The sequence below is a fragment of the Vicugna pacos genome, chromosome 19 (genome assembly GCF_048564905.1).
Source record: "Vicugna pacos chromosome 19, VicPac4, whole genome shotgun sequence".
Taxonomy (NCBI): domain Eukaryota; kingdom Metazoa; phylum Chordata; class Mammalia; order Artiodactyla; family Camelidae; genus Vicugna; species Vicugna pacos.
The window spans coordinates 16,008,676-16,035,335 of NC_133005.1; the positions used below are offsets into that span (position 1 = coordinate 16,008,676).

Genomic DNA, 26,660 nt, shown 5'->3' on the forward strand with positions numbered 1-26,660 from the left:
AGCCTAACTATAAAAGGACTGAAGAGATATTCAGAGAACTCTGAAGGCAGACTATATATCTGATGACACCAATAATTTCTTTTCTTTTAATGGCATTTTAATCATTAGGGAAAAAAAAACTTTATCTTTTAGAGCCGTATATACTGAATCATTTGTGTGTAAAATAACATAATGTCCAGCATTGACTTTAAAATAATTGGGGAAGGGCAGGAAGAAGCAGGGGGGGTTTAAAGAAATAACAGTGGCCATATGTTAAAAATGTGACATGGGTGCTGGATAAGTGGGCATTTGTTGTACGATTCTATTGTTCTATGTATTTGGAATTTCTGATAAGTTACAAAATGAAAGTGAAGATTCTTTCAAAGAAGGCGTAATTTTTAAAAAGAAACACCATCATTTGATGAAAATATTCAAGAGCCTTTAAAAAGGATGTATTTTTTTTCTTTTAAATATTTGTGTTAATATCATCCTTCTTCCAAAGTCACAGAACGTAAATCTGGATTAAGCTGTTTGCTTTTCTAGGTAATTTGCTAACTTTGGAAAGACATTTTATAAGGAATACAAAATTATTCTTTACCATGTTGTGGAACTTAGACATAATCTTTAGAATCATCTTTTCTAAGCAGATAGTAACTAAAAGGCAACCGAAATAAAAATGGTTCAACAGGTGATTGTAAAACTCTTGTCTTCCTTAAGCCTCAATAAACACACTACTGTACGTACAAGTAACTTCACCTGGAGATTCTTTAAACACAAGCAGGCCAAGTTGAAAACATAACTGATTATAGGTATAGGTACAGACACACACACCTCACAGACTCGAGTCACATTACCAGTCTGGTAAGTATGGAGTAAAAAATACGGCCTTGCAGTAAAAAGGGCCCCTCTCTAATAACTGAATCTGAGGAATCTGGCAGACTGAGATAAGGAGACTATCCCACTAAGAACATAGAATCCGGGAAAAAGAAAAAACCTTGTTTAAATACACAAATGAACTCAAAAGAAATGGGAATACCAATGGGCAGACACCCTAAGGGCCGACGGAGAAGGTCAGAGGTACCCAGGCGAGGACTAAAGCTGGACCTGCCTGCATCCTAGTGCCCACCCAGCCCTGGGAGTAGACACTGCTCCATCATTCCATGAAAACTCCACTCTTGCTTGACTTGTCTAATTTTCCTTTGTTGAAAGCTGAGAATTCACCAGCCCCCAAGTCTCCACCAAAGCCTCCCATCACCCCCTACTTCATTATCCCAAGCCTCCCAGCTTCCGGGACGTGTGTCTCACAGAACCACTCCTCCTCCCTGTTGTTTCTGTCACCACCTTCCACATGCACCTGTTCAAGGTAAGACGCAGCTCTCAGTCACCTGACTGAAGCTGAGATGTTTCCAGTCACAGTTCTCTATGCTTTTCCTAGCAACTTGCTCTATTCCTTTAGTTACACGTGGCCTTTCCACTTGGAGTTTGAGAATACTAGACACTCTTGCAGTACTTTGGGTGGTTCCAGTGGGGTCCCGGAGCAGGTACAACGTGCTCCCAAGCAAGGGCACGAACGCGTATACTTCCTCCCGCCTGGAGCCCTGCCCCGTCCCTCCCACATCCCCACCCGGGCTTGTGCCTCTCCCTGGTTGACCACGTCTGTCTTCGTCTTTTCTCAGTGGCGCATGTCTCCCATCGGCTCTCCTGGAACCGAGATTCTACAAGAAGCTCAGTCCTTCCTCAGGGTTGTCTTCCACCCTGTCATCACCCTCGCCCCCACTCTGGCCCTGGGGTCTCCAGCTTCTACTCCAAAAGCCTGCTCTTCCCTGTCCACCTGGACCCATGCCTTCCACTCTGCTGGTGTCCATCCTAAAAACCCTTCCCATCAGAGCAAGGCTCAGTTTTTTCTCAGCCCTCTTCTCAAAACACAACTTCTCTAAAACAACACCACCACCAACAAAACCAAAAAAAAAAAAACCTATAACTTTGCTGAGCTCAGGAAAAATAAAAGATTTCTTAGAAATGGAAGTAGGACCAATGTTGCTCAGCAAGCGTGGGCTGCACACCTTTCTCTGGGAATGGTATGTCAGTCATATAACGCAAGTTAAATTTCATTACACTTCACACTGATGATGAGTTGTCATGGAGGGGGCAGGCTGGCAGCAAACTGGAATATTCCCAGGTAAGTGAGGCATTCTACAAAGGACAGAACTTACTCTTTCTGACCCTGAAGATGATCTCAGGAGAGGAGTTATCGGGACCCATGTGAACAGGAAATATGTATTTTTTTTAACTCTGTCAAAAGCTGGGTATTCCGCTAATAGTCTAACTCAGACCAGAGTCACCAACTCATGTTCCCTGCACACCTGTGACACCCAAGCACTTGGCGAAGCCCTGCATGTGCAGCAAAACTGCACTGGTCCCGAGGGACTCACTGAGGTCAGAGGAAGAGACAGCAGAGCTAAAGGACAACGTAAGTGCTACAACAAAGATGTGCCTCGGGAACTGCAGATGCCGAGAAAGGGTATGTCTAATTAAACAAGGGAGAGAAACAAACTGAATTGGGAGGAGGGAGGTCCCCAAGGAAGGGAGACATCCAAGCAGGGTCTGGAAGCATCAGGAGGATTCTGCCAGAAGGACTGAGGATAGGCGGGCACCAGGGACATGTCTGAGTAAAACCACGGGCCACTTCCATTGGCTCCCGGGACCCTGGTAGGGTAGACTGAGGCTTAGCGTTCAGGATGCATAGAAGGAAAGGGAGAGCGGAGGGGTGGGGCTGGAGGGAGAAGTAGAAGAGGTAGGACTTTAACCCACAGTCAACTTTACACCCTGAAGTAAAGGGTTTTAATGAGAGCGACTGAGAACTAGGAGGGTCCCCAGTCACGGCTCACAAATACTGATCACTCACTGAGGCTTTTCTATTAATACGAAGACCTTGATTCTACCAAGAATCATTTTTCTCTTCATTGATTTGGTTAAAATGGAATAATTAAGAGCTGATACATTTGTGAAAGAGTTTAATCTAAAGTCCTAGAAGCTCTTTGGTAGAATCAATAGTATTTAATTACTTCATTAAAAATCAGGTGTTTGTAACAATTTGAAGTAATGTTTATACTGACTAGGTTAAAAACAGAGTCCTGATCCTGACTAGTAAATGATGGCTTTAAACCTGCCAGGAAGACAAGAAAATAAGAATGGGAGGATGATTTAAAATTGACCACGAAGCTACAGTAATTGAGAGAGTGATACTGACATAAGGACAGACAAGTAAAAACAGAACTGAGAGTCCAGAAATACACCCTCACGTTCAGTGTCAACTGATTTCAACAAGGCTTCCAAGACAAGTAAATGCGGAAAGGATAGTTTTTCCAACAAGTGGTACTGGGACAACTGGACATCCACATGTACAAGAATGAAGCTGGACCCTCGCCTCACCTCATACACAAAATTAATTCAAAATGGATCAAGAACCTAAATGAAAGGCTTAAACTATGAAAGTCTTAGAAAAATACAGAGACGTTTGTAAATCTACGTGGACTTTGATTATGTAATCGTTTCTTAGCTACGACACCAAAAGCACAAGCAGCGAAAAGAAAATAAAAAAACTAGATAAATTGGGCATCAAAATTAAAAACTTCAGCGTTTCAAAGGGTACCACCAAGAAAGTGAAAAGACAACTCTTAGGAGAAAAAATTTGTAAATTACATAGCTGAGAGGGGACTTGTTTTGAAAATACGTAATTAACTCCTACAACTCACTAATAAAAAGACAACTCAATTAAGAAACAGATTTTTTAGGATTTGAATAGACACTGCTCCAAAGAAGATACACAAGTGACCAAGAAATGTCTGAACAGATGGAAAACATCATTAGCCATCAGGGAAACGGAAGTCAAAACCACAGTGAGACACCCAGTAGAATCGCCGTAATTGAAATGCCAGGTAATCACAAGTGCTGCCAAGACGTGAAGACGATGCAGCCCTCACACACTTCTGACGGAAATACAAACCGGTACAGCCACTTTGGAAAACAAGCGAGAAATTCCTTAATATGCTAAACACAGAGGGATCAAAGTACCCAGAAACACCATTCTTAGGTATGTACTTAGAAGAAATTAAAATAAATATCCGCTCAGAAACTGATACAAATGTTCACAGCAGCATTATTCATAACAGCCAAGTAGAGGAAACAACTCGAATGTTCATCAACTGATAAACAGATAAACAAAATGTGATACATCCGTAAAACAGAATATTATTTCACAATAAAAAGAAATGAAGTACGAGATGGACGAACTTTAAAAACATTACGTTAAAATCAAAAAGCCAGCTACAAAAAAAACGTAACAATCATAGTGTATGATTCAGCTTATATGAAACGTCTGCAACAGGCAGACTGACAGGAACAACACAAACTGGTGGTTGTCTGGGGCCGGGGGTGGGAAAGCAGTTGGGGCCAAATGGGTACGTGGTTTCTTTACAGAGTGCTGAAGACGTTCTAAAATTGATTCTGCCGATGTCTGCACAGCTTTGTGAATATATAAAACCCACTGAATTGTGTATGTTAAATGAGTGGATCATATGGTTTATGAATTACATCTCAAGAAAGCTATTATCTGAAGGAAAAAGAAAAGTGAAAATAAGATGAAATGTTCTTTGGCGACACGGATGGGAACTGTCAATGTTCCTCGGTCTTCAATCTCTAAAACAAACAGGGAGAAAGGATGCTCTCCTCTGGCGGAAAATGCCTGAGACTTTTAAAATGGGAAAAATGATCGGCTAAGATGCTGGCAAACACTAAAAGGCTCCAAGGAATGCTATTCCTCATCATCTCACTGGATTCAGCCAATGCATTCATGAGATAGTTTTTCTTTCTTTAATTTATTTTTTATTGACGTATAGTCAGTTTGCAACCTTGCATCAATTTCTGGTGTAAAGCAAAATGTTTCAGTCATCCATATACATGTGTGTGTATATATATATATATATATATTCCTTTTCATATTCTTTCTCATGTAGGTTACTACAAGATATTGAATATACTGCTATACAGTAGAAACTTGTTTAGCTATAGTTTTTCAAACATAGGCCTCCTAGTCCTACAGTTATCCTATTTAAATGTCATTGGTGTCTCTTGGCTCATTAGAAAGCCATATACTACTACAGGTCCTCAAAGTCTATTTAGACTAATTTTTACTTTTCTAAAAGTCTAGAGAGAAAAGATTTAATAAGCTAGAAATGGAAAAAGTAAAAAAAAAAAAAAGAAATAAGAAAAAGGCCTTCTCACAAGAGGAATATCTATAAGGTATACACTTTTGTTATTAAACAGTATTTTACTAAAATAAGGATAAACTTACATAATGCAACAATCTTATAGTCTTCCATAAGTTCATCTTACCTTGAAAGGAAATCCAGAAGCTGTTTTATTTTCAACCATATCTTACAAAGAAAGATTTGCTAACTGTTTCAAAAATGCTTTCTATTTAAGAGAAACCTGTACAAGTCGTTCTTGTAAATAATGGGAATTTCTTTTCCCCCAAGGGAATAATTCCTACTTCAGTGTTTCTAAGAATATACAGGGTTAAACCCGTGTAAAATAGATTTTCTCACAGCTGGGGGAGAGCAGGACTCCGCAAATAGGAAACCAGAGAGCTGAGAGGTCAAAGCACTACACTTCCAGGTCAGACTTCTGGTTGCAATTAAGTAAAATTCCTGCAAATATTTGTAAGGAAATCATATTTTTGGTGTCTCCTTTCAGGCCTTGTAACTTTTTTATTTTCTTTAGCAGCAGCTTATAGTTATGGATATAGACATAATCTTTATTATTCACTCAAGACAAACAGAAACACAGTACGCATTTGTGTGCGCACAGGCACCAATCTAGGACCCCGGAAGGCCGATTTGATCTCGGCCTCAAAGGTAAAAAAGACATCTTTTCTAGGTATTCATTCTTTTATGTTGGAGACTGTGTGGAGCTAGTTTTTGTTTTGCTTAATGCAGACTTGGATAATTTCCTCAAGACATTCCACATAATAGGTTAAGCCAAGTTTCCTATTAGCTAAATAGTTCACGATCAAATAGTTGAGATACATCTGAAGTTGATCGGAGTTTAGGCTCTAAGTAATAACAAACATAAACAAGCTGCACAATTAAGTGTAGCTAAGCAGATATTAAATACGCCTCAACGCGACTCCTGGGAACAGCCCGGGGCTGCGAATGCATCACAAATGCCCACCTCGCTCAGAAACCTGCGGTGGATTCATTTGGAGACAATGTCAATGTTTCTTGTCCCAAAGGGAGCAGGTCGTCTCTGCCCTGTTTACAGAAGTTATTACAGTGAATATAAAATTATTTTTGTTGTAAACAACTGCAGTGGTAAGCTTCATAGTAACTACAAAATCCGTAATTTTAGATTCTCCACTTTTATTCTACATAGAAGGGTGTCACGTGAGGGAATTTGAAAATGAAAGCGCTCCAGGTTTTAATCATCACTTGGGTTACTGTCCCCTAAATTCCCAAGATATTTAATTAGTAACACTCAGTCCCAAAGCATCATACCACAGCATGTTACCCTACACTAGACAGAGCCTCTTCACTCGTCCTCCATACCCTTCAAAATCAAAGAATTCTTACAGATGCTCAATCAGTTAGATAACTACTATCTATTTTCTCTCTTGAGCTTCCCAATGGCTATTAATATTAGTGATGTGACACTCAATTACACAAATTTTAAAATCTTGGCATTGCGATCAGAGGGCCTGGCCAAAGGAAAAGAATTTAAAGGGAACAGACACGCTGGTGAATGCCATAAGCACTTCCCAGACACAGGAAGGCTATTGCTACAGTGTAATGGACATAAAACTCCCAAGACATGTCCAGTACGTGCCAAGGTAAATAGTTTCCACTATACCATGTCATCCCACACGTTAAAAAATTATATGCAACTCCTGTGAGAAACGGCCATGGCTTTCTGGGTAGTGGGGGAGGTCGGGGAGGAGAGCTTTCCTCATTAGTTAATCTGTCAAACACAGGAGAGGGTGCCACTCTTTAAGACTTTGGGATTTGCCGAAGTACAGCCTTGTAGAGGGTCTCACCATCTCCTGGTGCCCCCACCCCTCACTCCAACACACATACACACACACGCACAACACACACACACACATTATGTGGCAGCTAAACCATTTTAACACTGTAAGGTTGGTGTCCCAAGGAGCACACTGCCATCATGCTGGGATAAACCACAATTTTCACTGGGTGAACTGGGGAGAGCTATAGGCCCCCCAGCCAGCTGTCACTATTAGAAATATTGTGACAGGACAAACAGATCACTAATCGAATGGCTTCTATTATCCTCTTGAAGGCAGGTGACTTTCTCACCCATTACTTTCTCCTCACTCTCTGAGCAGGGCAGGAGTGTCAGGACACTCGATCTGACAGCCAAGCGGGACTTGTCTTTGGAATATCCAGTAATAAAGGGTCAGTCTTCATGGAGCTGGTAAATGGGCAGGGACCACCATTTAACGACAAAGATCTTTCTAGAATCCAAGAGTCTCAGGGAATTCGGTAACGTTGTTTTGAACTTCCCAGTTCCCGAATATGCAGAAATTTGGGAGCAGAAAATCTGCACGTAAATGTGAACCAGCCCAAGTGGACTCAAAAGGAAAAATGGAGTTGCATCACCAATAAAAAGCCCCAACAGAACTGGCATTGTAATTTGCACCTCGGCAATGGCAATATAGACTTTAAGAGGGAAAAATCACTGTCTTTCTTCCAGGTGAGTAGGCGTGTTCGGGGGAAGGGCAGGGTGGGACGGGAGGCAGTTTACTCACCCAGCGACCAGTAGGGTCAGCCTAATAAGGTTTACACTAACATCGAAAAGGTCTTCTAGGTGGTTTGAATTGAAGTTTGAGAACCTCTTGGTATGATGAAAAGAACCCTAACTTCTTTCAAAGCTTTGTATGTTTGAGGTTTTTAATTTCTTATAAAATTAAAAAACAAAAGATCAGTCATTGCAACTGTGGCAACGTCCATCACAGGTGACTGTAAAAAGTGGAAACGTGACACTTAAAAGTTTAGAGATTTTGTTTTTCTTCAGCAGTTAGCCAAGTCTCCCCAGTTTTTGAGGACGCAAGGCATCTTGTGTTGTCATTGATGCTTTAGCACACTTCTGGTAATAAGCATAAAACTTACAGCTTTACAAATTGCCCATTCCTGGAAAAATCATCTCTGCTGAAATCATGGCACGTTCACCAAAGGGCTTGTGGGCGCTCGCTTCCATTATTGCCCTTTTTAAGCTTCTCATGTGTGGATGAAAGCCGAGCAAATGTTTTGATGGGGGACATTATGGGAAGAAATGTAAATAATAACCAGAACTATTTAAACACATGTGTAAAAAGAAAACACATGTTTCCACTGTGCCCGAGGACAGATCGAGGGAAATCCATTTCTATTTGTAAAGGGGTGTGGGTAGGGAAAAAAAAAAGTCGAAATATTAAGAATATTTACCAGAATGGCAGATCACTGAAAACATGTGCTGTTTTACTGTTTTAGAACCACATGAGTGCCCAGGTCCTCCTCTTTCATCCAGAGAAGTCCCTCCTTGGCAGTGCCTGCAAGTGCACCCAGCTTGGTCCCCATGGCTGGCACGGGCAGGAGCAAACGCTGACATGCCTGCGAACAGCTGACGCCCATCCCAAGGGGCTGTGGAGCTGGTTCTCTTGCTCCAGGGCCTGTGTTTTATCAGGACTAACAGTTGTTGGAGGGATGGTAATTGTCACTGCCCTTCACGTGTAAGAAAAGCATGGAGATGTTACTGTGCAAGGATCTGTTTCCAAGCAAGTTTTCACTGTCCTCACTGAAACCCCCTGATGGTTTCTATGGAGGAAGGGCTGGGCTCAAAGGGAGAAGGGTTTCATGTCCAAAATTTATTTGAAATAGGAAAAGGCCCTGTTTTCAACGGGCTGGGAAAATAAATACAAACCCAAACAAACAGCGCATATACAAATGTGCGCTCCTGGGGACCCCCGGGGAGGAGGGCTCACAATCAGGCCTGTGTCTGGAGCACAGCGAGAAAGCTTTCTTTGGCAGGTACCGCGCATCGGGCGTTGGGGAAGGAGGGGACCGCGGCTCAGACGGGGGAAGAATAGGAAGAACTTGCTTGTGTTGGCAACTCTCCCCTTTTTCTTTTGCTCCCTTGTTGTGTGAACACCCACTGATTTCCTAACATGGTGGTAACGTGCCCCGCCGCGGAAGGCTGTGTGGGTGTCGAGGAAGGAGGGGGAATGCCTGGTAACCTGGCCCTGAACATTCGCAGAAGATACCTTGGATGCCACAAAGGAGCCAGCGACCAACTACACGCTTTGGCTGGAGGTTTCGGCTCAGCTTTCAGAGGAGTGTTCAGCTTAGAAGAGAAGCCAAGAAGAAAGCCAGGGCAGACAGAAACCACAGTACCCAGGAAAATTTAATTTATTTTATGGCATTTTCCAAAGAACTGGGTTTCTTAGATGTTACTGAAGGAAAAAGATTACAAAGGATGGAATAATAGGCAGTAAAAAAAAAAAATTATAGCTTTACAAACACAAAAATGCAGCAGAGCCTTAATACATAGGCAACGTACTGAGTTATTCAGACAGTAGACAGCACTGAGGCAAGTGCCTGGAGCTGGAAGACGAGCTCTGTCTTGGAGTCTATTTCTCCTTGTCCATTTTGTGATCAGAGGGGAGGGGGTACAAAATCTAAATTAAAGATACCCACACAGGAGCTAAAGCAGAATGCTACTCCTGGTTCCCACATGGTTAAAGACAGCTTTGTTTTTTTTGACTAGAGGAACATGTTATTAAAAGAGAAAACACACACGCAATCTCCTTAATAGGGATACCGAAGCAGTGAAGACAAGCCAGGCGTCCGACAGCCGTGCTTTCACGGTGTCTCTGACACTTCCTAGTTATGGGACCTCGGGCACGTTGCCTGCACTCTGAGTCTGGTTCCCAACCTCAGAACCAGGGTTGAGGATGCTGGCTAGAAAGGGCTGCACGCAAGGATCCACCGCGAGTGTTTGGAAGAGCCAGCACAGTGCGGCCCCAGCAGGTTGAAGCTCAGTGATGGGTAACTAGTAGGAGGAGTCAGGCTAAAGGCCATCCAGGACGGGCAGGGCTGGGGGGCAGGTATCTGCAGACGAGTCAGAATTTCTGCAGCTAATCTTCCACTGGGGTAGGATGTGGTTGGGACTTTCTCAAAACCAAACGAGAACAACTATTTAGTAATTTGTAACTCAGACCACTTTCACCTCTGCCATTTGTTGGAGGGGCGAAGAGATGTTGCCATGGGCGCATACAACAAAGCCTTGGCCAATCAACATGTGACAGATGAGTAAGACTGTAGCTCATTCCTTTAGTTCCTCCAACTTGTGTGCTTTTCCCGAGTGACGGGCTCGGCACTGGGTGCTGCCCACAACAAGATCCTGGCCCTGTGGGAAGAGGGAGCGGTGAGTGTGCTACCATTTCAGCAGCTGCGAAAGGGAAGAGCAGCTCCTTGAGAAAGAAGATGTGTGGAATCAGATAAGGTTCCTTACGGGAAATGACACCGGAGCACAGGCCTGGCCCAGCGGCGTACAAGGAGAAGAGAGAGTTTTAGGGAGAGGAAGCAACATGTGCAAAGGTCCACAGGCGAGAAAGCAGGAAGTTCCAGGACCTGTCAGTCAGTCAGGCTCCAGTGCCAAGCTGATAAGTGACCACAGGAGTCCTCCCAGGGTTGCCTGGCCAAAGCCATCTGGGATCAATGACTCCCCTCCTCGCAGGGAGAGGGGCTCCTTCTGAACTCAGCTTCCCACAGGTCTGGCTGGAGGGCTGCCAGAGTTTCTGGGTACTAGGCAGTTGGCGTGCTCAGCATTTTTCTGAATGGCCAGATTGCCCAGTACCTATAATTGGGACCAAAATGTTTGCCTCTCCCCATTTCCACAAGATCGTTTTCATGCTTGCTCAATAAGAAGGCTGATCATCAGAGAACTGGGGTCCCTCTGCTGGAATGCAGCTATAAGGCACATGAGCTGTACGCTGGCTGGGCATCCCCAGCTACAGGACGACCAGAGAGCAGAGGAGCTGTGTGCAGGCTGATCCGTGTGAGATGGTTAGTTCGCACCAAGTGACTACCCTGCACTCCCCAGAACCCTCTGAACAAGGGGGGCCCAATGCAGGGAGGACACTGCTACTAGGGCCATTTCTGAGTGGACCTTATGGTTGAGGAACACCTTTTGGAGAGTAAGAGCTAGTTGCTGCAAGGACTAATGACCAGGACAGACATGGCATCTGGAGACCACCAAAGCCTAAGAGTGAGTGGGTCACCCAGTGACTAGTTGGCCTGAAATTTGCAGTCAACTAAAGTCCATGGCTGGGTGAGTCACATGGCCCACTAGAAGGCCATGAGTCAATGGCAACCTTGGTAGGAACCCTGTCCATGGTGTGATCCACAGACATCTTTGGCTTACTGGTTAACTGGTATGTCCATAACTCCAGATATGATGGAGAACATATGTGGACACTACTTAAACTGTACATTGTGGGCTGAATCATGTCTCTTCAAAGTTTTTCTGTTGAAGTCCTAACCCCCAGGAACTCAAAATGTGACTATATTTGGATATAGACTCTTTAAAGAGGTAATTAAAATGAGGTCATTAGGGTGGGCCCTAAGCCAATATGACTGCATAAGGGGTAGAATTTATAAAAGGAGGAGTTGAGGACACAGTGTACAGAGGGAAGACCATGTGAAGACACAGGGAGAAGACGGCCGCCAACAAGCTAAAGAGAGAGGCTTCAGAAGAAACCAACCCTGCTGACACCTTGATCTTGAACTTCCAACCTCCAGAACTGTGCGCAGATTCATTTCTGCTGTTTAACCGTCTGTGGTATTTTGTTATGACAGCCCCAGCAAGCTAATACCCTGTCTAACAGAGAAAAAAAAATCTAGGTGTGGCGAACAGGGGTCTGGCTTGGGCTACCTTGAAGGAGCTTTTCACCAGCCCCAGATCTGAGTCAGTCCTCCTTGAATAGAGAGCCAGGCAGCCCTCAAGTAAGGACTCTTCAAAATGATGGCAAGTACATTCTATAAATTCCCCATTTGGCATCTGCAACTGTTTACTCAGGTACCTGCACAATGAGAAGGCGGAAATACACAGAACTCTTGAGGCTGATTGGACACAGGCTCTGAGACAATGCTGGTTCTCGGGTTTCCGGTCACCACTGTGACTCACCAGAGGGGGGATAAACAGAAACTTGGCTTCAGTTCATCTCACAAGGGGCCCAACGGGGCTGTGAAAATCTGCCATCGTCTTCTCAGCTGTTGAGTCTACGACTGGGGCAGGCTTACTCTGCAACTGACAGAACCCACCCTCAGAGCCCTGGCTCCTGGAGGGCGTGCTGGTTTGGCAACAGAAGGCCGGAAGGAAGTCTCTGGAGTTCCCCATGCCCACCAAAACCGTAAGCCAAAAGCAACGTTGATCCCGAGGATTTCAAAGGGACCATGCCATCACCAAACACTTGAAATATTCAAGAGTATTTTGTCATACAATTTTCTCATTTAATTCACCGCTTTGGCCCAAGTAGAAGACAGACAGTTCTTGGAGGATGACAGTGGATTAATGGAGCTTTAATTTGGCAGAGATTCTTCGGGATTGGAGCCCTACCACACCTAGCATCAGCAACACAGAGCTGGGAAAATGTGGTGTTCCTATCCCAGTGAGCAGACAACACAGAAGCAGGTTTCTGCCGACAGTAGGGACAGCCACCCAGCTCCACTCCTGCCTCACTGCTCTGCTAACATTCTGGTTCAGTGACACTGTGAGCCCACCAGGACCGTCAGTATCTCACTGCCTCATAGGATATCAGGTCAACAACAGTGAACGCATAATGGAAGGGCTCATAGAGCAGAGAGTGGCACATATTCTAGATGCCATATAGACACGGGCATGTGTCAGACTGAAACCTGTGAAAATGGTTTCTGAACGTCCAGGGGTCTGGGGCATGTGAGAGAGTTCACCCAAAAGAAAAGTCAAGTTTTTGCACCCTGGACCCCTGAGCACTAAGAAGTTAGCACAAACACTGGTGGGCATATCTGTGTGTTTCTCTGACTTATATAAATGACCTGAAATGCTGGCAACTTGAGTGAACAGTTTACTAGCAGATACAATGGTGTGCCTGGTTAACCAATGACTCTGCCCACTTATGAAATGATACCACCCCACTGAGGGTGGAGCAGGGAAGTCTGCTCAGTGGGCAGAACGCTGAGTAGTGAATTTTGGCCTATAAGGAGAGGGAGACTGAGATCTGAATACTTGCACATTGGTAGAAACTCAGAAGGACCAGTGACAAGGACATTTGTGGAAAAGTTGTATGGAGTGGGAAAATATTTGAATTTGATGTGAATGTTCTCTGAGAGGCCCCACTAAGAACTTCTTATAATAATCTGGACAAGATGACCTGCCCCATGGATGCTGGCTGGCAGCTCTCCCCAGCTGCCGAAGTACCTGCTCACTGGGTTCATGAGCGATGTGGCCATGGTGGAAGGATGAACTTTATGCTTGGGCTCAACATGGACTTAACTGCACCGAGGCTGAGCCCTGCCAAATGCCCAATCTGAGCCGCCCCACCAACTCACTTCACAGGGAGATGGGCCAGCTGTGATGGGTGGATTATATTAGACCTCTTTTACCCCAGAGGCGGCAATAACTTATCTTCACTGCAGTGGACCTTATCCAGGACGTGGATGTATCCTCTACACTGGCCATGTTTCTGCTAGCCACATCGCCCATGGACTTTCTGAAGGCCTCATCCTCATCCACCATCACCACTGAGTGCTTCTGACCAAGAGGCTTATTTTGCAAAGTAAGGCAGTGGGCTCATAAAAGTCAGTGGTCCTACCAAGCAGTCAAGCAGGGCTCAAATGCAGCTGGACTTACACGATGGTGGAAAGGTCTACTGAAAATTCAGTTATGATTCAAACCACAAGGTGGGAGAGCACGTGGAACTGGGGTAAAATCCTACAAGATGTACTGCATATTCTGACCGGCACAACAGTTTGGCATTAGCCAGAACACACGGTTTCTGGAACCAGGGAGTGGAAGTGGGAAGTGACCACCTCAGCAAAGAGTCTGCTTTTCATCCCCACGACTGCATCTTTAGTGCTCGAGAAAAGACTGGAACAGAGAGGCTGACATGAGTCAGGCTGAAAGTTTGAAGTGCCACGTAACTATTTCAGGCCCTTTATGCCACCAGACAGACAGAAAGGGGAGCTGAAATGTTGTCGGCTCATGAGGGCATAACCGGGGCACAAGGTATACAGGCAACACAGGCATACAAGGGTTCTGCTAGAGGAGCGTGCCCAGTGCGAGAAGTGAAGGAGAACCATGGCAGCCTCAGACAGGTGTGACCACTGACAGCTCAGATCCCTCAGGAAGGAAGGTGTGGTCACCCTGCCAGGTCAAGAATCCTGACCAGCTGAGTCACTGGCTGAAGACAAAGGGAATGGGAAACAAATATTAGAGGAGGGAAGATACAAACACCAGCTCTTTATTTCATGTAACTGACTACAAAAGTTAGGATGGTAGCATCTTCCTAAACTGTCTTCCTTGCTGCATCTACTTATATATTAACTGAGTTTTTTGGCTTTTTATTTAAGGTTTGTGAGTAATAGTTTGCTTCCTCATATGGTCAGTAGATAAATTAACATGGGCCATGAATGAACTGAAGGAGGAAAAACGACACTCAGAAACCTCAGGCTTGGAGCCAGGACACAAGATTTGGGTTCTGTCTCTCCGGGGAGATGGTGAGCCTTAAGTACTCATAACCCCTGTAGCTGGGAGAGCTGTGTTGTCAGGCAAAAGCTTGCTGCTACTGTTTAGGAGTTTATAGAAGAAGGAAGCCAACAGGAAAACTCCAGTGGATATTTGTAACTTGCATCCACTTATCCAAAGCTTCAGACCATCCTCCCTGTGTTTTGGTAACTTCTCACATTTTGTGAGTCCCAGTTTCCCAAGGTGAAAGGCAAGCGCTTTGCGCTCCCCGGCTCCCCTGCAGCTAGGATGGAGGTGTGGGGTCTGGTTTTGCCTTGCGGTGGGCTCGGAGGGAGGAGCACTGTGTTGCGGCCACAGGCCAGGCCGCCAACATTTACAGGCTGGGCCAGAGGCTGACGCCTGGTCCTGAGCATGGCAGACAGCACTGAAACGGCGCACGTACCAAAGTCGTCCCCATCCTGTGATGGAGGCTGTGCTTGAGAATCGGGCTGCCTGGTCCTCCCACAGGTAGATTCTGTGAACTATCTAATATCTTTCATCAACTTCTCTGTTGAAGAGGCAGACAGATCCTGGCTAGTCTCAAGCAGAAATGAAATTAAATAAAGGACATCAGGCAACTCAGGTTCCTGGTCACAAAAGGTTTTAAAGCTGGAGATCATCACATTTTTGTCTTCGAGAGGCCACTTTGGCAGCAGAGGTGTGGATGAACAGGAAGGGATATCGGGAGGATGTGGCAGTGATTCAAGAACTGATAAAGAAGGTCCCTGGTTGGGGGGGTGTATGGCTTAGTGGTAGAGCGTGTGCCTAGCAAGCACAAGGTCCTGGGTTCAAGCCCCAGTACCTGCATATACATCTGTATATATATGAAGCCTAATTACCTCCTCTTCTACAAACAGCAACAACAAAACATACAGTGCTGTATGTCAATTCTACCTCAATAAAACTGGAAGAAAAAATAATAAAAACAAAACAAAAAGGACTTTGACCAAGGGAGTGAGAATGGAAAAAAGAGAAAAAATTAAAATGAAAAAGGCAAACAGCCCAATACAAAGATAAGCACTGGCTGTAAACACATAAAGATAATAATCAAAGAGCATGGTCTTTATGTGGGCTGCCAGACCAGCAAGAACACAAAACACTGGTGACACCCAATATTGGAAACACTAAGGGGGAAAATATTAATGAGGTAGAACTGACAGAAAATGACAGTTAAGTCTTTAAGAAAACTTTCTTACAATACTCATTTTTACTGAATCTACTGAAATGACAATTTCAGGTCACTTAAAAAGGATGAGGCTATTGGCAAATGTCTGCGCTGTGCTGTTCGCGCACAGTTTATGTTTATGTCAATACTCTTTGTATTCCTCAATGCGATACGATTACGGAAAAGGCCTCAAAGTCCTTTATGTTATTTTTTAGAAAAGATAACTCAGGGCTCCCAAGATATGAGTTTTATTAGAGCAAAGTTACCAGCCTGGCAACTCTAGCTCACCCAGCATTATGCGTCTATCCCAATGATGAACACATTAGCATTACTAGGATCTGGAAATGGAAAAGGGGAGAAACTCATGCAAATGGGAGAAGGTCCCCAATTTACACAAAAAGCATAAACACATTTACCCAAACCACCAATGCAGTAACAGCAACTCTATTTTCAGGGAACATGAGGCACAGAAATGAACACCGAGGGGGAAATAGGCAAGGCCTTACAGTCCGTGGCTTTGAAATCGCTCTTGGAAAGGCATTTAAAGTAAGGTATGGGAGCCACTGAGAACAAGCAGTTTCCATTTCCAGTGATGCTGGTAATAAACAATCTGGGGAGGGGGCACCACTGAGTGGGTCCGCTTTGTCCCTGTGGATGTGCATAGCCCAGAAGACGGCGAACCTCGGCCCACTGTGCAAAGCAGCCTTGTGGGCGAACAATGCTCTGACCTTCAGGAAAGTCACAGTTTAGCGTGAGGTTAAGTGCTCATAACCAGAAGCTGAGTTATCTGTTTATGCCCTTGAGTTAAATAGCAAGGTAACTTAGAGGAAAGAAGGAGGCTCTGGAGTGGTAACCGTTCCATCTGGACCACCAAAGGGAGGGGGAAAGACAGGTGAATTGATTCTGACACCACTATAACACAAGGTGACCAGTGTTATAACAGCATCATGAGCACGGAAGAGAGGAAACTGAGGGTGACTTTGAAGAAGTACTATTTGAGTTAGGTCTTAAAAGTTGACTCCTAGGAGTTTTCCAGAGAAAAGAGAAACCTGTAAGTGTAAAGGCACCAAGGTCTAAAGGATGTTGGTTTGCAGGAAATAGAAAAGTGAGTGGCAGGGGGAGACAAGGCGGGAGAGCTAAGACAAGGCAGGCCTCGACCTCAGTAGTTAGAGGAGAGCTATGTCCCTGTAATTTGTCACTTGTAGAAACATTTTTTAAGTACCTACTGCAACCTGAAAACATGCTCCCTGCTGGAGATACAACAGATCCTCAAACAGAACCTGTCTTTGAGGGGCTTACACATTTGTGGAAAGATCAACATTCATCAAATGGTGTCAACGGAAGTTCAGGAGGCTCGTGGGCCTGTAACAAGGGAGCCTGAGACAGGATAAACTTCCCTGCAGAGTGGACTTCGAGCAGAGAGCTGAAAGCAGCAGAGGGGAAGGGGAGGACCAACATGGGCAGAGGCCCCAAGGTGAGCAGAAGAATGGAACAGTGGAAGAGAGGACTTGAGTCTGCTCTGGCTGAAGCAAGAAAGAAGGAAAAAGTGACACCAGGTGAGGCTGGAGAGGCAGCCAGCCACTCCAGAGATCTCAGCCTTCGTCCTGGAGCCCTGGGCAAGTCCTGCAGGGCTCTACGCACAGGATCAGACCTGTGATGTTGGGGGATTCCTCTAACTGAAGTGTCGACAGCAGGTGGGGCAGCGGCCAGAGCTGCTGCAGGCGTCCGGGTGTCCAGGTGAGGCGGGAGCAGGGACCGGCTGGGAGCAGCAGAGAAGGGGACAAGCTCTGGTGTGAACATCAGAAGACGTGATCAGTTAGGGGTGAACTCTTCTCAGAAGTACTGAGGGGAAGGAAGATGGTGCTTTCACCCCAAGTCAACTTTCAAAGAGGGATGCTCAGCACAGCTTTTTCACTAACGAGTGAAGAGCTCATGGTTGCATCAGCATCATCCCACCTCACTCTGGGAATTAACCTCAGTCACCACTCTTCTCACCACAAGGAAGCCCAGCATTTGTCCTCAAAGGCTCCATGAGAGAAAAAGAGGCTTCTGATTTGTGACTGTACATTAGATTAACCAACTTAGAGGCAAATGACAAATTGAGAAGAACCACTTGCAACATATACAACACACAAAGCATTAATGTCCTTCAGGAGCTCTTACAAACCAACAAAAGTATGAACATGAAACAGAAATAAAGAGACTGAAGTATGCAAATACATAGATCATCAGAATGTTCACTGCACCACTGTTTCCAACAGTGAAAATATTAGATGCAATCTAAACATCCCACTGATAAGAGTGTGGACACTTAATGGAATCTATGCAGTCATTAAAAACAGTGTTGTGGACCCCAAATGGCCAAAAGGATCTTGAAAAACAATATCAAAATTGGAAAATTCATATCTCCTAATTTCACAACTTACTACAAAGTTATGGTAATCAAAACAGTGCAGTATGGGCATAAAGACAGACATACAGACCAATGGAACAGAACAGAGAGTCCAGAAATAAACCCTCATATTTACGGTCAAATGATTTTCAATAACAGTGCCAAAGCCATCCAATAGGGAAGAGGACAGGCTTTTCAGTGAATGATGCTAGGAAAACTGGATAACCACATGCAAAAGAACAAAGTTAGACCCTTACCTTAAGTCATATAAAAAAATTAACTCAAAATCAAACAAAGACCTAAATGTAGCAGCCAAATCTATAAAACTCTTAGAAGAGAAAATAGGGAAAAGCTTTGTGACATTGAATTTAGCGATGATTTCTCGGATATGACAACAACCGGCTACATCAAAATTAAAACCGTTTGTGGTCAAAGGGCATTATCACGAGACTGAAAGGGTATGCTCTCAGAATGGGGGAAAATATGCGCAAATCATATCTGAAAGAGATTAGTATCCATAATATATAAAGAATGCCTGCAACTCAAACAAATGAACAAACAACCTAATTTAAAAATGGGCCATGGACATAAATAGGTATTTCTCCAAAGATACACAAATAGTTGAAACGACGGTCAACATCATTAATCATTAGAGAAATGCGAACCAAAACCACAGTGTCACATCACTTCATAGCTATTAGGATAACTATTGTCTAAACAATAAGAAATAAGTGTTGGCAAGGTGGCAGAGAAATTGGAACCCTCGTGCATTGTTGGTGAGAATGTAAAATACTGTAGTTATTATCGAGAACAGGATGGCAGTTCCTCAAAAATTAAAAAAGAAATTAAACATAGAATTACCAATGATCCACATCCAGGCATATACACACCCTGAGAATTGAAAGCAGGGACTCAAACAAATATTTGTACATCGATGTTCACAGCAGCATTATTCACAACAGCCAAAAGTTGGAAACAACCCAACTGTCTACTGACAGATGAGTAGATAAACAAAGTGTGGTGTGTGTGTATGTCCCTATACATTCATATACCTATACACATATATAATATTTACATAACATATAGATGTATATTATATGAACATTATTCAGCCCCGAGAAGGAAAAAAATTCTGATAAATGCCACAACATGGATGAACTGAAAACACTATGCTAAATAAAATAAGCCAGACAGAAAAGAGTAAATATGGCATGATTCCACTTATATGAAGTACCTACACTGGTCCAATTCATAGAGCCAGCAAGCAGAAAAGTGATTACCAGGGGCTGCAGGGGACAGTTATGGGGAGCTGAGGTTTAACGGATAGAAAGTTCCAGCTCGGGATGATGACGAGGTTCTGGACCCTGAGGGTGACGCCTGCACAACAACACGAATGCTTTTCCTGTTGCTATATTGTAGTCCTGAAAATGGCTAAAATGGTAAATTCTATGACGTGAATAGTTTACTGCAATAAAACAAAATTTAAAAAGTGGTGCTGTATGGGTTTTAAAGGGCTTTTATATTATGTCAGGTGGGAAAAAAGAGATTACAAAATTGTCTGCACAGGAAGATCACTTTGCTGTTGAAGAACAAATTTCTTGCCCGCATGCACCCAAGGAAGGGCTGTGAGTTTCCTCTCGGGGCCAGAACAGCACGTGTGCCCTACCTGTGATGGAGGCGGGAGACTGAGTATCTAGCTTCCTTCACTCAGGAGAGGGGTGGTGGTGGGGTATCTGAGAATCAGCACTGACCACAAGCCACTGCCACACCAGAGACGGAGGTCCTGCAACTTTTTCTGCTCCTTCTCCGTCTGAACTGGTTAGAAAGTGAGATCAGCCAGGACCGTGGGGTATCAGGAGGCAAGCTCCTGAGGCTCCGCTCAAGAAGATTCAAACTGTTGCTAAGCAAAATGCCAAAGCGTCATCTAATACAGTATTGTTTGGACTGAAAATTCCATTTGTTCTAAGCTTTCAGTTTGGGTAAACTTCATGAGTCTGTCTCCTTATCAGCTGTGCCTGAGGAAACACTGCAGACTAAGTAGACCTTCAAAGGGGAGTGAGTACTTGACACAGTTCTGCTCTGAAGGAAGTGCTGGATTAGCATAATCTAGTTCATGGGCCGCTGGGCACCGTCCTGAGGATGAACGCCAGGGTTGACTGTATTTGTACTACAAACAGTGCCGGGAAATGCCGACTGGAAGTAAAAAAATTAAAAACACAACGACGACAGAGTGGAGAGACAATGGGGCTGGGGGGTCAGGTTCTGCCACTTGTCACCCAAGTCCTCTTTTGTTCAACGTATCCCTGAATCTGAGTCTCAGGCCCTGGGCTAATTGCTGGGGGCGGGGAGACAGGGGAGAAGGTGCCAGAGAAACAGGGACCCCCTTAGACATACAATCCTCAGCTTCTTCACCTTTAACTCAGAGATGTTACCATTCTCAACATGCTAGCAGGGTAACAGGACAGGATATTTCAACCTCCGTGTCCTCGATGTTTTGGGCAGGCAGTGCCTTGTGGGGGCTGCCCTGTGCACTGGTGGGCAGTTGGTGGCATCCCTGGTTTTGGCCCACCAGATGGGCCAGCAGCTCCCTGCCATGGATCCCACCCCAGTTATGACAACCAAAACTGTCTGCAAACATTACCGAATGTCCCCTGGGGAAAAGTCTCCCCCAGCTGAGGACCTCTGAAATATATGAAAGCATTAAAAAAAGCAGAAAGCCCCAAATCAAGTCAGTATTAATGTAAATCCATCTGTAAGACCACTTGTCGAAAACAAAAATCCTTTAAAGAATTTATAGTTTTCTTAGGAATGTTTTTTCTATTTTTATGTATTTGCCTACCATTTAAAGCCCTTCAGGGCTTTTTGGTTAATAATCTTTACCCAAACAAAGCATCTTCACTAGAACATATTTTTTAAATGTATCACTGTACTAACATGACAGTCAGAGTCAAACTTAATTTCCATCTCTACAAAGCAGAAATTTTATCCAGAATCAAAGTACTCTGTGCCTACCTTTTAAGGACAAGGGACTGGATCTTGTGAATTCTGTATTTGATGGCCTGTGCTGTTTACGAACTTCTAAGTACTCCTTAACTCTTGAAGTAATGGTTTCTTTCAACAGTAAACAGACTTCCTAAAGTAAATAAAAAAAATCAGATACAACTTTCTCATTCAATGCAATGCAGAAAAGTCAATATCATGCACATTAAGACAAAAATAAGCATTTCATTTAGTTTGCGTTTTAATTTACTATAAATGATGAAAGGAATGTTGTATGTGCTCACAGATAATACCAGATTTAAACTTGCCACTGAGGTTTGTTGGAAACCATGATGCTGGCTCACGCTGTGATCTAAGAGATACATTTCATTTCTCTCTATCTCAGTTCCACATTTCTAAAAGGAAGATGAAAATACTTCAGTGTAAAAATTGGGGTGATGAGGTGATGAAATCAGTGAGGGAAAGACTGTTTTCTTGTAAATATCAGCCAATCATATTGGGACAAATAGAAGAAAGAAGTCAAACAGAGCCAATGCCGGCTGGAGGCGGGTGCCCCAGAGATCTGCCTGAGGTGGCTGGGTAGGGGACCATGAGAAGGAGCCAGGGCAGTCAGAAGGAACCCTGACCCCAAACCAGCCAACAGGCGGCAGTCCCCTCAGCTTCATATGGGGGACACAAGGCACAGTGTCACCAGATCTTCCCATTTGTTTCAGAGGAGCTGGAAACAGTGATTTTTATACAAAAATGTCCCACTTTTCAAACTTGGTTCAAAAAACTTTTAACATCTAAGCACCATAATTCATTAGCTTCTGGTCTCCGGTTTACAAATCTACTGAAAAGAACAGCATTGAGTAGTGTGGGCTGAACAGAGAACTGGAAATCAGGAATTTGATTTTTCTTCCACAATCCTGTTGACACTATACATGCTCTGTGAAAATGGAACTATAGCCAGCTATTAATGGTAAAAATAATTTAACTTTTTGTATTTGTCAAAAGTAGATTAATATTTATTAGGCAACAGAAACACACGGTTTTAACACAATGTCAACACACCACACCACTAGCAAATTCGTGGAACTATTGTTTCATGTATCGGTGTTATTTATGAATGGAGAAACACAACCTTAAAAGTCAAACCACACAATGGGATGAGACTGCCCTTTTGAGCTACACTACAGAAACCAGTAACCTGATGCTGGGAAAGGAAAAAATTGCACACAAATCTAAATTTCTTCATTTAGATTAAGAGCTGTTGTGTCAGGACTGATAATTCTGGTTCAGTTCCCAACGACTCTGCAGAAGGCTTGGAGTTGCGAGGTCACCTCAAACCTGTTTCACTGGTTTCTCGCAATGCCATCTCGGGTTGATCTCTTAGAATCTTCATAAATTCAAATGAGACCAAAGTTTCATGCTGCTTCGAGGGGCAACGTGAGCCAAACGCTTCTTTTATTGCAAATACATGTACTCCTCCAACAGTAGAGAAAACCCTGGATTTCACTCACAAATATAAGTTTCTTGATAAGACACCAACACTCCATCTCCTCTCACCTGCTCTCATTTTATAGCCCAAGGATGCAGTGCCTCGTGGAGGACAGATACCCCTTTACAGTTGAGGGTTTTGGCAGTGTTCACGCAACAGAGAGGCAGCCTTGCCTCACACTGTTGTTTTAACAATTAAAGAACTTTGCTTCACATGCAGGGTTCAACTATGACTGAGCTAGAAAATATGTGGAAGACCTACATGGAAACAAGGATTGTTAAAATTTGGCCATAAATGCCCTATAAGGCCAGGACTAAAAATAGCCTGACAAAAATAAAGCAGAGGCCCATCCACATAAACGTTCTCCCTATAGTTACGGGGCTTTCCTCCCATGAGTCAGGTCTGACAAACGGAAGGCAGACCTTGAGCCCTGTGGTCCAGATGCCCGAGCAACTGCCCACACCACCCTTGGCGAAGCATTTTCTTCAGAACCACAGTGAGGCGAGAAAGGACAAATTCCCAGCTGCACTGAGGGGTCAGCGGGAAGACCAAGTTCAAATCAATGAGCAAGATGGCCGACATCTCCGGGCTGCCGGGGGCTCATGAGCGCGTCCCCAAGTCTGCAAATGGAACAGTCTGAGTTCAACTGTTTGGGAACAGAGACTACTCACGCTGGACTCAAAATAAATATGTGTTTAATACATGTAATTAGTTCCCTTTTGTGAAAGGGAACTGGATATTCTTAAGACTTTCACTGCATAAAGTAATGGGTAAATGCAATCAAACTGATTGCTCATGAAATGATTAGAAAAAGATGAACACACTGGGACACTGAACATGGGCTAACGTCATGTCCTCAACTAGACTTTCTCCTTTCTTACACACACACACACACACACACACATATTATCCCAGAGCAATTTTAATGTCGGGGAACATATTTTAAAGGAACAACTTGAAGAAAACCTGCAAAATATTTACTTTGCTTTGAGGGGAAACCTCGGCTTGCTGGCACAACCTGCTGCTGCATCGGAGCCTGGCAGGTCTAATTGTGCTCTGCGCATCTGCGCTAAGGCACGCCCAGCTGCCCGGATGCAGGTACGAAGCGGGGCAGCACAGCTGTGCGTGGCACCCTGGGAAAATCTAGCCTCATGCTTTGGCTGGGAGGTGAGTTACATACTCACAGCTTTATTGTAAAGCCTTCCAAATCAACCGATTCTTGGCAAAACTGACTAAATACCAAAAACAACAAAAAAGGTCTAGGGCCGAGGTGGCAAAGCTGGGAGAGAATAGAGGACAATCAGGAATGGAGAAAAACGTGGGGCCAGGAACGGTGGATTCTAGAATGTTGTTAACGTAAGTCAAACCTCATGGGTGAGGTCCCCATGATGCATATTAGTCACTTTGGGGAAATGAATTCACTGTTTTGAATCATGGGGACACGTGCTGAGAAGCCAAAGCTTGGGAGGACATGAAGATGAGCTGTAGGAGGAGACACTGGCCTCCCGAACAGCGAGTCCTGAACAGGACAGTCCACGGTTATCTACCTGAATGATAAATTCCATTACACAGAATCTTGTGCCTTCCTGCTCCCAGCTGCAGGCCACCTGGTAGCCTTCACAAAATTATGACAGCAAAGTCCTGACAATATTATCATCTTTAGACTGAAAATGTATTATTCATAAATTTTCTTTTGGGAGATCTTTTTTTCTAGCAGTCTCCAAAAGCTGAAAACAGTTATCACAGTAAACGGGGCAAAAAAGTGGCACAGAAAAGTACCACTATCCCTAGTTCCTTCTCTATATACCACCTTTTAATGACATTTAGTTTTATTTCTAGCTCTAAAAAGCTGTTGGGACCAGTGAATCTATCATGGGAGACACAAAGTACTCTAACATTTTGAAAGTTAAAAGCCACTGGCTGGCAATCCCGCTCTCTTGTAAACAGGGATCTGGAGAAGGAAGCAAAGCACGTGATGAGAGTTAGTGAACCTTCTCACCCTTTGCCGCAGCAGCACTTGGGTGGGACCTGGGAAACTGAGAGGCAGGGGTGACTCAGCCAGTACCTGGTAGAAGCCCTTCATTAGCAGACAAGGAGGCTGAGGCCCCAGGGCATTCACCATCATGCCCCGTCACACGACCATTTGCTTCACTGCCTGACCATTCGCTGAGCGACTGACCACGGTGACCTCGGTTGCCATGGTCAGCCATCTCCACATCTGCAGTCAAAGATTCATGAAGTGCAGAAGAGGATTCCAGACAGGTGGAAAAGACCAGGCTTGTGTCAAGCCCACACCTGCTCCAGGTGTTCAGTCCCTCCTTTACGATCTGTCAGGATGACAATCCCTGCTTACCTGGAATCGTCACTTTCACTTCTTTTTTTTAATACAAAGAATCCCTTCCCCACAAACAAAGAGGTAGGAAATCTCTGGTTTAAATACTAGAGTAGCATATGAAATATATAGATGTGTTAGTTTCCAAAGCTGGGGGCAGGGGCGGAAAAGCAGGCGCCTGTCTGTCGTGGGGAACACAACTGTTTTTCAAGGATTAAATATCACTCAATATTTATTGTCCACTAATGAAAATGAAAGCTGGAAGGAGCTAATATTCCTTTTAAAATCAGCTACTTGCATTTAAAATAGTGAAAAGTTTTTTGGTACCTCTTTCTTCTGTTCAGAAAACCAGCTGGTATCTCTGCTGGAACCTTGAGGTGATATGTGAAGATCCACCAGGACAGCGAAGTCCCCACACTGAAAGACATCAACGGCAGAGTGAGTGCATGGCCAGCAAACAAGGAGAGAAAATCTCACAAATTCCTATGTGGTTGCTCATGGTGAAATGGCAGCGAAGTTCATGACTGGACAGAAATGTTCCTATGGGACAGGGTATAAGCCATAACCCACTGATCTTTGCAAGTTTAGTATTCATGATAGAAATGCTAGGGAGAAATTTAATTTTAATCAGGATAGGAAAGAGAGAATATCTAGCCCTGGGCCGCCCGTTCAAGTGGGATGCCCAGAAATCCAGCAGCAGTTGGAATACTATGAAACATCAAGAAGAGTTAAGCAGGTCAGTACTAGGGGGGCTCCAAAAAAGAACGACTCTATGGAATTCCTTCTTCCAGGGAGGAGAGAACAGAGAGAAGCTACTGCATTTTTAGATGGACAGAAGATTGCCTGGCACCATACATCTTGTCTAGAAACAGAAGCCTGGATGAATGAAAAGGAAACAAGTGAGAGGAAGGCAGATGCTGGATGACAGTTATCAAAACTAGTTAAGTTTCATTAAAATACTCTATAGAACTGTGCAAAGCCTGTCTTCTTTCTTCTTCGATAGGCGAGTGCTGTCTAGCACTTTTGGAAAACTGGAATTTTCTACAGCTGTACTGTTCGATAGAACAGCCAGTAACATATGTGGTTATTGAGCACCTGACATGTGGCTGCTGTGACCGAGAAGCTGAATTTTTATTTAATTCCAATCTAATTTAAACAGCCACATTTGGCTAGCAGCTCTGTGGCACGGCTACAGACCTGTAAAAAGGTGTGCCTTCATAAATCCTCATACCTTATGAGTAAAGTAACCTGAGAATCTCAAGATAACTATGGATGAACTAACTTAGAAAGGCACTGTGAGTCCATTTATGGCCAGCAGGGAAAGTCACTTTTGCACCTCTTTGGCTAAACAGTCTTTTTTTTTTTTTTTTAAATTCTGTGCTGTAATTTAATGGTGAAAGGAAAATGTTTTCAACAAATGGTGTGTGAATACCAGATTTAATATGGAAAGAAAATGAAACTTGACACCTACCTCACACCATACACAAAAGCTTAT

The 26,660-nt window shown here is 44.0% G+C and overlaps 1 protein-coding gene across 1 annotated transcript in view; it reads right to left on the reverse strand.

Annotated features, from left to right (window-relative positions):
* The window catches only part of LOC102541385 (protein SLX4IP), a 130,189-nt gene that overhangs the window by 36,623 nt on the left and 66,906 nt on the right, over window positions 1-26,660 (reverse strand). The window contains exons 2-3 of the mRNA XM_072943822.1: window positions 25,493-25,582; window positions 21,366-21,486 (exon numbers count right to left, since the gene is read on the reverse strand). Of these exons, the coding sequence (XP_072799923.1) occupies window positions 21,366-21,486; window positions 25,493-25,582 (211 nt within the window). The remainder of the gene's footprint in view (window positions 1-21,365; window positions 21,487-25,492; window positions 25,583-26,660) is intronic.